Source organism: Megalobrama amblycephala, linkage group LG17, assembly GCF_018812025.1.
Source record: "Megalobrama amblycephala isolate DHTTF-2021 linkage group LG17, ASM1881202v1, whole genome shotgun sequence".
Lineage (NCBI taxonomy): Eukaryota > Metazoa > Chordata > Actinopteri > Cypriniformes > Xenocyprididae > Megalobrama > Megalobrama amblycephala.
This window is the reverse complement of record NC_063060.1, coordinates 23,459,130-23,470,538: the sequence shown is the minus strand read 5'-3', so window position 1 is coordinate 23,470,538 and position 11,409 is coordinate 23,459,130. Positions and strand designations below refer to the sequence as shown.

The window sequence follows — 11,409 nt, the reverse complement described above, 5'->3', positions numbered from 1 at the left end:
AGCTGACAGGACTGACGCTACACGTCATTCACTGTCTCGAGCCAATTCACTCAAATCACTCGGTCTCTTCACATTCGTTTCGATGTGATTCAAACGGTCGAGTGGTCCTTTGCTCTCTTTATAAATAATAAGCTTTGACCATAGGTTGCGGTTAACCACACCCCGCTCTTGAAGCCCAGACCCCTTGAGATATTTTTAGCGCTGATGATGACCGCTGTCATCTAACGGAAAGATCATCCCGGGAATCACAGAGCGAAGCTACACGGTGTCTGCGCGCGCTCGCTTTGAGTCGCTTTATCTTAACATGAGGACACAAAGCGCTTTTGTTATATGGACGGCGATGGTTCTTCATTTATCTATCATAAAAGGTAAGCACATGGCTTATGATTTACTTGATTCTAGTATGGATCCAGCAACATGATTCTGTAATGTTACAGTCTCTACAGGCTTTGTCTTGCTCGCATGGTTTTTCGGAATAGTCATTATTCGTCTTAATTTGTAATTACATTGTTTTGCATATAAATTAAACATATCTATCTATCTATCTATCTATCTATCTATCTATCTATCTATCTACCTTCTTTTGAAAAGTATGTCATCATTGACAATTTGCATGTTACAATACTGCAAGCTAAAAAAAATTATAACAATATATTTGGGAACAGAAAAAAAAAAAAAAACAGTTCATCTGTGATATTTTAAATACTTTCCAATTTGTATTTATTTGTATTTCCTCCTGAAGTGCTAGTGAAATGTTACTTTAAAAAAAAAAAAAAAAAAATTTTTTGTTTACGCAGTTAGGAAACACATGCCAGATTCGAACCCATGTCTCCCACATCAGCACCATCAACCTACACGTTCCAAAAGTTAAATTAACACGAGTTCTCGCTTAAAGAATCTAGATGAACTATTCTCATGTGTTAATTTCTTTAACTTTTGGAACGTGTAGGTTGATCCTACACATCAATTTGGTGCTGATGTGGGAGACATGTGTTCGAATCTGGCATGTGTTTCCTGACTGCATAAACAAAAAAATGTTTTTTTCTTCTAAAGTAACATTTCACTGTTTATGCATCTAGCCTAGTTTAACTGGCCACTATAGTTTATGGCATAGCTAAGAATAGTGAAGCGTGATATTCTTTTCTTATTTTCTGTCTTCTAAATCTTCAAAAACCTGTGCACGTGCAGGATTTGAGGACAAAATCTGCTTTTATCTGTTTTGTTTGTTCCTTTGTTTGTTCCTCTGCTCCTTCTTGACACATAAAGGTCACAACCGCTTTGTTCTGAGGATTCAGTGTGTGACCATTAAACTCGGCTGTTCAGATCTGGCCTTGAACGCCCACGTAACCGATTCAGCATGAGAACACAGCTTTTTTCCTGTAGCACAGTAGTAGCCAACTCTGCTCCAACACACTAACCTGCTATACCTTGATTAGCTGCTTCAGGTGTGTTTGATTAGGGTTGGAGGAGCTAAACTGCAGAATAGTAGCCCTCGGGGAGCAGGGCTGGAGAACCCTGCTGTTGCAAATGAACATATTCCCTTTTAAATGCTCATGTTTTTCTACAAGTACAGTTGTCTATAAGAAGTTTTTGGACATTTTTAATTAGGCAGCGGCTATTTGCACTAAGTGCAAATAGCAATAGATGCTATTTAGTATTTACACTAAGTGAAAATAGCATATTTACTTGGCGATAGATGCTATTTACACTAAGTGAAAATAGCAATATATTCTATTTATACTAAGTGACAATAGCAGCATTTTCTTAGTGATATGCTATTTACACTAGGTGAAAATAGCAATAGATTCTATTTTACACCATGTACGAGTATCAGTTCCTTGCAATAAGAGTAAATAGTAATTAGATGCTATCTATACTTTATATTGGCAGATACTATTTGCACCTCAGTATTTTTGTGCATTAACAGGATGCAGTAATATCATAGAGTGTAAATGATTATATTAAAATTATTAAAGGGGCTATATGTAAGATTTTCACTTTAATAAAGCATAAAAATACCCCAATATGTTTGCAGATATTTAGGAAACATGCCAAGTTCACCTACTTGTTTCTCAGAAAAACAATGCTACAGCCAGATATTCTACTTTGAAATGTGCGTTCCGTGTCGGAATGTCTGTCTTTGTTTTGGTCTGTGTGAAACCGCGTGCTGCAGTTTATCCAATAGTATTTCGACATCACAGGTTGCCAGTTGGTGGAAAACGCTGCATATTGTAGCCATGGAAACCAGCAAACAAACTGGGTCAGAGAATCGCAGATTCTACCTGACCTAAAAAGCCTCTGCATCCATCAGAAAAATCTCCATGAACAACAGCATATTAAAACAGATAAATAAACTCATCAGCTTACAGTGTGTAAGTCTCCTCAGCTTTCATTGTCAGTTGACCCTTCGCTAAGCCACGCCCGAAAACTGCCACAGGCCAGTCGTGGTTTAGCAACCGTAGCAACCGGTCTGTCAAGCTTTCGAGCGAGGGAACATGCCGAAGTGTTGTGCGTGTGGATTGTGTAAATCTGATACCCGGTATCCTAAAAGTTTGGACGGAGTAGTGGAATTTTTTCCCTTCCTGAAACCTAAAACCGAAGGGGAGAAATGCCGGTGTTCTGACAATTTGTGCTACCCTGTCAGATTTTGCTACCTCCCATTGAAACAGTAGGTAACGTTAGCAAAATCTGAGAGTGAAAAATGCTAACGTTACCTATCAGATTGTGCTTCCAGCGTGATATTAACGTGGTTTATGGCTTTATTAACATCTACACCTACCCCAACCCTTATGAATAATGCAAGTACAGTAGTGGTAGCACAATAGATGATATAGCATTAATCGTTAGAACAAGTATAAATCGATAGCGAAAAATGCTACTTATCAGATTGTGCTTTATTAATGTCTACACCTACTCCAACACTAAACCTACCCTTATAATAATGCAAATACAGTAATTTTGTGTTATTTATCATGACAACAATGATGTAATATTGATGTGTGCACATTGCAGTAAGCCCGGGTAGGACAATCTGACGGGTAACGTTAGGTTAGCTAGCTAGCTAACTCAGCACATCATTGCTTGAAAATAATGACGGTTATTAGTTCATAATGCATATATTTGAAAAATAATAAAAAAAATAAAAATAATAATAATTCATAAAATAAGATGACTAAAGGCAAGACGGAGTAGCCTGGCGCGTTAAAAATATAAGCGGGAGAATGTTATCATTGCAAAGTGGTCAGGCTAACGTCATGTGTTTATTCCACAAGACTTATGGACAAGCTGTTTGATTTATAATTATTAGGTTATTTTCACAAATTTCACTTAACCTGCTGTGGATGAACAAAGCTGTTCCCTTTTGTGTGTTTCCCATTTGGTCAGCATATGAGGCGGCTGCTGCTCGCGCTGGGAGCTTTAGCTTCAATTTTGATCAAATTATTTTCTAATCGGTTACATATTATGTCGTGGATATATCCCTTGAATGCATACTGAAGTGCCTTTTGTTTTGCTCTCGCAGATATTTCACCTGTTCGCCAAAAATGACTAATTATCTCCTTGAAAATGTCTGACACCGGTGCATACATACTGTAAATGACTTGCCAGACACGAAAGCTTGACAGGCGTAGCAACAGTAACTAAGGAGGGCGGGGCTTAGCGAAGGGTCCATTGCGCTCCCTCTTGTTGCGTGCTCAAGCTGGCAACCCGCGTCTTTGAAGGAGGGGGCGGGACAAACAATATTTTGAATTTGGACTGCAGTATCTATTTCGACCACTGGGTGTCATTCCCCTTTAAATGGATGCTGCCTTATTGGGAGAATAAAAACCCTCCCTACACTTTCCCCTAACCCTACCCAATAAACACTTTTAATATTATTAAACACTCATTCAAGGTTTATTTCCACTTTTAGAACGTTATTTTCATTTTTATAAAAAAAATGCGAGCTTGGCAAAAGGCGGATTCGAACCCGCGTCGATCGCGTTAAAAGCCAGGTTTGCGAGCTTTACTCACTACTGCTGCGCCACTGAAGAAATTGAACTCTATGCAAATTTTTAAAACTTGAATGGCCCAACCAGACATTGGTGGGTGGAGCTAGTGTAAATAGCATTTGCCATCAAGGGACGCTATTTGCACTTTGTGCAATTTTGGGCAATACATTCTAAATAAACAAGCTGGAATGGTTTGCTCATGCAGATATTTTCTACTTCTCCCCAAGGTCGAACAACAGACTCACCCCCAGACGTGAGTTCCCTTCTGAATGAAGTCAATCCTAAAGATCACGTGACTTCAAAAAATGACATTTTGGAATCAAGACCCAGTACAGCCTATCAAAGCATCTCCTCTCCTCCAACTGATTTCTCAACCAGCAAGGTCACACCTACTGTTCCTCCTCCATCTCAGCCATCCAATGACACCTCTCCGTCACCAGCCATCTCACAGACCCCTGCGCTACAAGATGTCACCACCCACAGCACAGAGACAGCCTCAGTACCAGGCAAGACTAATCAAATTTAACCTAATGTAATTGCAAAAGCTATCTGTTATTAATCAGTCTAACTTGGCTTTGAAAACAAATTTGCTATCCATAGTGTTGAGAACAACAACATAGACAGTGGAAGATAAGGTTGTAAAAATGAACAGTTACAAAGAGTTGAAAGATGGTTAAAATTTCATATTGAGACAGTCTTCAAACCATTATCACATTCAAATGAAACGATTAAATATTTAATATTATTTACAGTTAATAATATATCACAGCTGCTCTCTCGATGTTGCTATTGGCATCGGCCATTGAAAAACTCTTATTGGTCAACCACAAGCTGTGATGACAGTAAAGATAGTGGCATTACTCGCATATCGTTGCATGAATACAGGGATTCATGTGTGTGTACATCACTGTGTTCCACTTTAAAGATAAAACACTGGCCTTTATGTGACTGAATCAAGACAACTTGTGAGACTCTCTGGGAAAGTGCCACATTCCACCCACTTGATCAAACGTCTATCTGTAAATAATGGCTGGACGTGGGTGTAAGATTTTGGAACATGACTGTGTTTGTAAATAATATCCCTCTCGCATACTGTCATTTCACTGGAAACACAGCTATATTTAGGGCAGTTGAATATCTACTTATTGATTTACTGCACTTATGCCAGACCTTAAGTATGACTGTTAGAAGAAACCAACTTTAAAACAGAAGTTCTTCAAAACTTGCCTGGCAGACAATAAAACGGGTAAAAAATACCATAGACCAACACTGAAGGAGGGGCCCGTGACCAGGGTTGCCAGATTTGCATAACAAAACAAGCCCAATTGCTATTCAAAACCCACCCAATCACGGCCAAAACTAACCTAATCGCAACTAGCTAATCCTATTCCATGGGAAATCATCTATCTATCTATCTATCTATCTATCTATCTATCTATCTATCTATCTATCTATCTATCTATCTATCTATCTATCTATCTATCTATCTATCTATCTATCTATGTCTGTCTATCTATCTATCAATCTATCTATCTATCTATGTCTATCTGTGTCTGTCTATATATCTGTCTGTCTATCTATCTATCTATCTATGTCTATCTGTGTCTATCTATCTATCTATCTATCTATCTATCTATCTATCTATGTCTATCTGTGTCTGTCTATATATCTATCTATCTATCTATCTATCTATGTCTATCTGTGTCTGTCTATATATATGTCTATCTATCTATCTATCTATCTATCTATCTATCTATCTGTCTATCTGTGTCTGTCTATATATCTGTCTATCTATCTATCTATCTATCTGTCTGTCTGTCTATTTATCTGTCTATCTCTCTCTCTATCTATCTCTCTCTCTCTCTATCTATCTATCTATCTATCTATTTCTATCTGTGTCTATCTATCTATCTATCTATCTATCTATGTCTATCTGTGTCTGTCTATATATCTATCTATCTATCTATCTATCTATCTATCTATCTATCTATCTATCTATGTCTATCTGTGTGTGTCTGTCTATCTATCTATCTATCTATCTATCTATCTATCTATCTATCTATCTATCTATCTATATCTATCTGTCTATCTGTGTCTGTCTATCTATCTATCTATCTATCTATCTATCTATCTATCTATCTATCTATCTATATCTATCTGTCTATCTGTGTCTGTCTATCTATCTATCTATCTATCTATCTATCTGTCTGTCTGTCTATTTATCTGTCTATCTCTCTCTCTATCTATCTATCTCTCTCTCTATCTATCTATCTATCTATGTCTGTCTGTCTGTCTATCTATCTATCTATCTATCTGTAACTCTGTATCTGTCTGTCTGTGATTGTAGCAAAAAATCTAAAAGACAAATATCAGACGAAAAGCATTTTTTATCAAAACTGAATTTGTGGATGCTGAAATATTTTTGACCTTTTTTTTTTTTTTTTTTAAATATGATGTATAAATCTAAAAGAAATCTGCATGTCGTCCTATAAATTGCTAATTAGATTAATCTTTGTTCTCAGTGTTAATTAACTTGTTAATGAACTTTCATGAACTTTTCATGAAATCAGCACTGCACACCCTCTTGTTTTGAATTGTGGCAGAGAGTTTTGCATAGACTAGCACCACTCACAGTCTAGCTCTAACATGCTCTTCATAACTTCTTAAAAAAAAACTTAATAAAATCTTCAAATCCTTAAATCTTACTTTCAGTCCTTTTTCCTTCTTTGTTCAAAGCTTGTGTTTATTATGCCAATTTTTCTCCTGCAGGTTTTTCTGTTGGCAGTCCGTCTCTTTCTTATTTGAAGAGCACTGTTTCAGATTCAGTAGCCACAGCTCCTGCAACATCCATCAGTCCAAGTGAAGGACATCAGACCTTCTCCACTTTAACCAGCAGTGTGTCCCAGACAACACAATCAGCTCGACCATTCACCCCCAGTTACCCTCAGACATCCCAGTTTGCCCTGACCAGCAGTTCAGATGTCACTGGACCTGCTCCTTTGGAAGACCAGGACAAGCCCTCTGAACTGGATGTGGGTGATCAAGGTGTGTGGATAGCAAATGCTTGTCCCTGCCATTTAGTTTAAAGGGATAGTTCACGCAAAAATGAAAATTCTGTCATCATTTAATCATCCTCATGTCATTTCAAACCCATAAGATTTTAGACCACATTTTTAATAAGTTCATAAAGATATTGTAAAAGTAATCCATATGAATCAAGTGGTTTAATCCGAGACACAATCACTTTATATTATGAACTGATATAGTTAAATATATATATATATATATATATATATATATATATATATATATATATATATATATATATATATATATATATGATTTAATATAGGTTTTATTCATATTTAAACACTGATCAATGCACAAACATAGAGCACATTATTAAATATGGTAAATGGAACCTTTTTTCAAGCTTTTTTATTTTTTGGGTGAACTAACCCTTTAGCCTATGTTTAAACTAAGGCCAGAAACAGGAAAATGTTTGATACAGTTTGAGTGGTGTCTTTGGTCTTGCAGTAGAGGTCTAAGCACAATGACAGATGATAATTTAATTAATTTTCCATCTGCATTTACTTCTGTGGTCTGTGCAGAGCTCCATTATGTTTCTTCAGTTTTATTAGTTCCTGTGATAGTGATAATCAGTTTCCGCTCAATTTATCAATCTTCCAGAATCAGGGAAGGTTCCCCACCGCCCTACATCACCCCTGGACCCCCTGCTTGCCGCTCTGGTCACCATTTTCATAATTTGCACTGCCATGGTTTCGGCCGTCCTCTTCCTCAGGTTCCGCCAGCGAAGTGAGCATCCAGAATTTCATCGGCTTCAAGATCTCCCTATGGTGAGTCTCATGCCTATATCATAAATCTTGGATAATTACATATTTCTGCACACAGCATTTGGGCAGCAAGTCATAATACTTTAAGGATTAGTCCACTTTTAAATAAACTTTTCCAGATAATTTACTCACCCCTATGTCATCCAAGATGTTCATGTCTTTCTTTCGTCAGTCGAAAAGAAATTAAGGTTTTTGATGAAAACATTCCAGGATTTTTCTCCTTATAGTGGACTTCAATGGCCTCCAGACAGTTGAAGGTCAAAATTACAGTTTCAGTGCAGCTTCAAAAGGTTTTAAACGATACCAGACGAGGAATAAGGGTCTTATCTAGCGAAAAAATCGGTCATTTTCAAAAAAAATACAACTGTTTGATTTATAAACACAAAATATCACCTTGAATGTATTTCCAGTTTCCGCATTCTTCAAAACACTTACGCTGAATGTCCTCCGCCTTCCCTATTCTACTTACGGAATGAACGCGGCGCCAGTTTCGTTTTTTTCCGTAAGTAGAATAGGGAAGGCGGAGGACATTCAGCGTAAGCATTTTGAAGAATGCGGAAACCAGAAGTACGTTCAAGGCGATATTTTGTGTTTATAAAGCATATACAGTTGTATTTTTTTCGAAAATGACCATTGTTTCGCTAGATAAGACCCTTATTCCTCGTCTGGTATCGTTTAAAGCCCTTTGAAGCTGCACTGAAACTGTAATTTTGACCTTCAACCGTCTGGAGGCCACTGAAGTCCACTATAAGGAGAAAAATCCTGGAATGTTTTCATCAAAAACCTTAATTTCTTTTCAACTGAAGAAAGAAAGACGTCTTGGATGACATGGGGGTGAGTAAATTATCAGGAAAAGTTTATTTAAAAGTGAACTAATCCTTTAAAAAGCCCCTATTATGCTATTTCAAAGGCTCCTAATTTTGTTTTGCCTCCTACACTGCAAAAAATGCTGTTCTTACTTAGAGTTTTTGTCTTGTTTCTAGTCAAAATATCTTAAAGTTCTTAAATCAAGAAGCATTTTCTTGACAAGTAAAAATTATTTTCTTGTTTTCAGGAAAAATAAATCAAAATTAAGCATGTTTTTCCTTAAAACAAGCAAAATAATCTGCCAATGGGGTAAGCAAAATAATCTTAGTCCAAACTGAAAACAAGATTATATAGCTTATTCTTGGTTTGAAATAAGATTATTTTGCTTACCCCATTGGCAGATAATTTTGCTTGTTTTAAGGAAACATCCTTTGAAAGTGCATGAAAGGTTGATTTACTTCCCTAGCACCGAAAACCGCGGCTTCTTGACATGTCGACAACATGAACCAAACTCTTCCAGGCCTCAGCTACAACTACAGTGTTTGAGGGCGGGTCAAAGTAGACGTGTGTGGCCAGCCAATAAAGACCATAGCATTATGTTAATTTGTTACAAACCTATGTAGGTATGTAACAGGAAGTGAGACTGGAATTACTGAAGACTCATTTCAGATCAGAATCGGTTCTTTCTTTTAGGAAACAATAACCCCATTGATCATACACTTTGATCTTTGAAACTTTGCAAACCTTTTACATTCACAAACAGCTATATTTCAAACTACATGAAAAGTAATATCCAAAAAAGCATAATGGGGCCCTTTAAAGGTGCCATCGAATTGAAAATTGAATTTACCTCGGCATAGTTGAATAACACGAGTTCAGTACATGGAAATGACATACAGTGAGTCTCAAACATCATTGTTTCCTCCTTCTTATATAAATCTCATTTGTTTAAAAGACCTCTGAAGAACAGGCGAATCTCAACATAACACCGACTGTTACGTAACAGTCGGGATCATTAATATGTACGCCCCCAATATTTGCATATGCCAGCCCATGTTCAAGGCATTAGACAAGGGCAGCCAGTATTAACGTCTTGATCTGTGCACAGCTGAATCATCAGACTAGGTAAACAAGCAAGGACAATAGCGAAAAATGGCAGATGGAGCAATAATAACTGTCATGATCCATGATATCATGATATTTTTAGTGATATTTGTAAACTGTCTTTCTAAATGTTTCATTAGCATGTTGTTAATGTACTGTTAAATGTGGTTAAAGTTACCATTGTTTCTTACTGTATTCACGGAGACAAGAGCCGTCGCTATTTTAATTTTTAAACACTTGCAGTCTGTATAATGCATAAACACATCTTCATTCTTTATAAATCTCTCCAACAGTGTGTAATGTTAGCCGTTAGCCACGGAGCACAGCCTCAAACTCATTCAGAATCAAATGTAAACATCCAAATAAATACCATACTTACGCGATTAGACATGCTCCATGACGAACACTTTGTAAAGATCCATTTTGAGGGTTATATTAGCTGTGTAAACTTTGTTTATGATGTATTACATCTTGTAAAAAAACGTTCGATGGCACCTTTAAAATCGAGACTTTTGTGAATTTGATAGATTTACATATAGATAAGGGTGATTGTGTCATGTTTTGCAAATGTGGTTGGCAAATCCACACTGATTATGATCAAATCAGAGAAGTGCTGGTATCTAAAGTAAAAAATGTTTTTGCTTTTCTGCAGGATGATCTCCTAGAAGACACGCCATTGTCAAGATACACCTATTAGCAAGAGTCAATTCCACCATTTCATTATTTGATTCCTCAGGCAACCAGTGTTGTTATTGGTGCAATTCCCCTGAAAGACCGCTTTCTCAACTGATCTGATTATCGGTTTTGATGATTCTCAGGAGGCCTTGATGCTAAAAAGTGGTTGCGTAATATTAGAAAATAAAAAAAGGGTTTCATAAGATAGAATAAAATGATATTCAGTCTTATTCTCTGCTAAAAAACTGCACAGTTCCTTATAAAACAGTTGTTTAGTTACAATAAGAGAATGTTTGAATTAAAAAAAAAAAAACCTGTAATTCATATACATTTTATTCCCCTTAAGATCCACTACAAATTTTTGCCATGTAGAAGAAACATTTTTAGTAAATTAGAGCTTTTCCTACAGATAATGTTTGCTTTTATTAGACACTATAATTGTACTCAATATTATGACACTTCATTTGCTTTTTTATAGAACGTTTTATTATGAAAGGTCTACATTTCTTGAGTCTACACAAGCAAATAGTACTGCATTTTTTCTTTTCAGGGGCTTTAGATTATTTTCCAAGATAATTTTTTTGAGAAAAAAGCTCCCTGGGTTTAGCATACATGTCTCTGGACTTTTGCACTGACATATAGAGCTATGACATTGTAGTGAGGAAAATTTTACTTTTTATGAGACATTGTTCTAGAATGAGTACAATTTTGGGGTTCAGTTGAATTGTGATTTTGATATTTATGACAATGGTTGATTGTCCTGATCGCTTATGAAGGTATGTGAAATAACGACATGTATTTTAGCATATTCACTTCTGTCTATGCTGGTATTTGTGGTAAACCTAGTGCCTAATGTACTTTGTGCCAAAACTGATTTACGGTAAACAACCTGATAAATATATATTGCACAGTTGTGTTGTTGAGATGAACCTGTAAAGATAAGAGTTTGTAATAAAAGAAGAAAACTATATTTTGTGAAG

The 11,409-nt window shown here is 36.4% G+C and overlaps 1 protein-coding gene across 1 annotated transcript; it reads left to right on the top strand.

Moving 5' to 3' along the window:
- The first annotated feature begins 34 nt into the window (after nt 1–34).
- On the top strand, nt 35–11,397 carry si:ch73-344o19.1 (uncharacterized protein PB18E9.04c). Its single transcript, XM_048164850.1, has 5 exons — nt 35–368; nt 4,217–4,495; nt 6,759–7,034; nt 7,680–7,846; nt 10,407–11,397. The coding sequence occupies exons 1-5, from the start codon at nt 305–307 to the stop codon at nt 10,449–10,451; spliced, it is 831 nt and encodes a 276-aa protein (XP_048020807.1). The 5' UTR covers nt 35–304; the 3' UTR covers nt 10,452–11,397.
- The last annotated feature ends 12 nt before the right edge of the window (nt 11,398–11,409 follow it).

Excerpts from the sequence above, each read along its gene's own strand:
- si:ch73-344o19.1 (XM_048164850.1), top strand. The coding sequence starts at position 305 with ATGAGGACACAAAGCGCTTTTGTTATATGGACGGCGATGGTTCTTCAT. Across the intron at positions 369-4,216 it reads TCATTTATCTATCATAAAAG|GTCGAACAACAGACTCACCC; the intron begins GTAAGCACATGG and ends CTTCTCCCCAAG. Across the intron at positions 7,035-7,679 it reads ACTGGATGTGGGTGATCAAG|AATCAGGGAAGGTTCCCCAC; the intron begins GTGTGTGGATAG and ends TCAATCTTCCAG.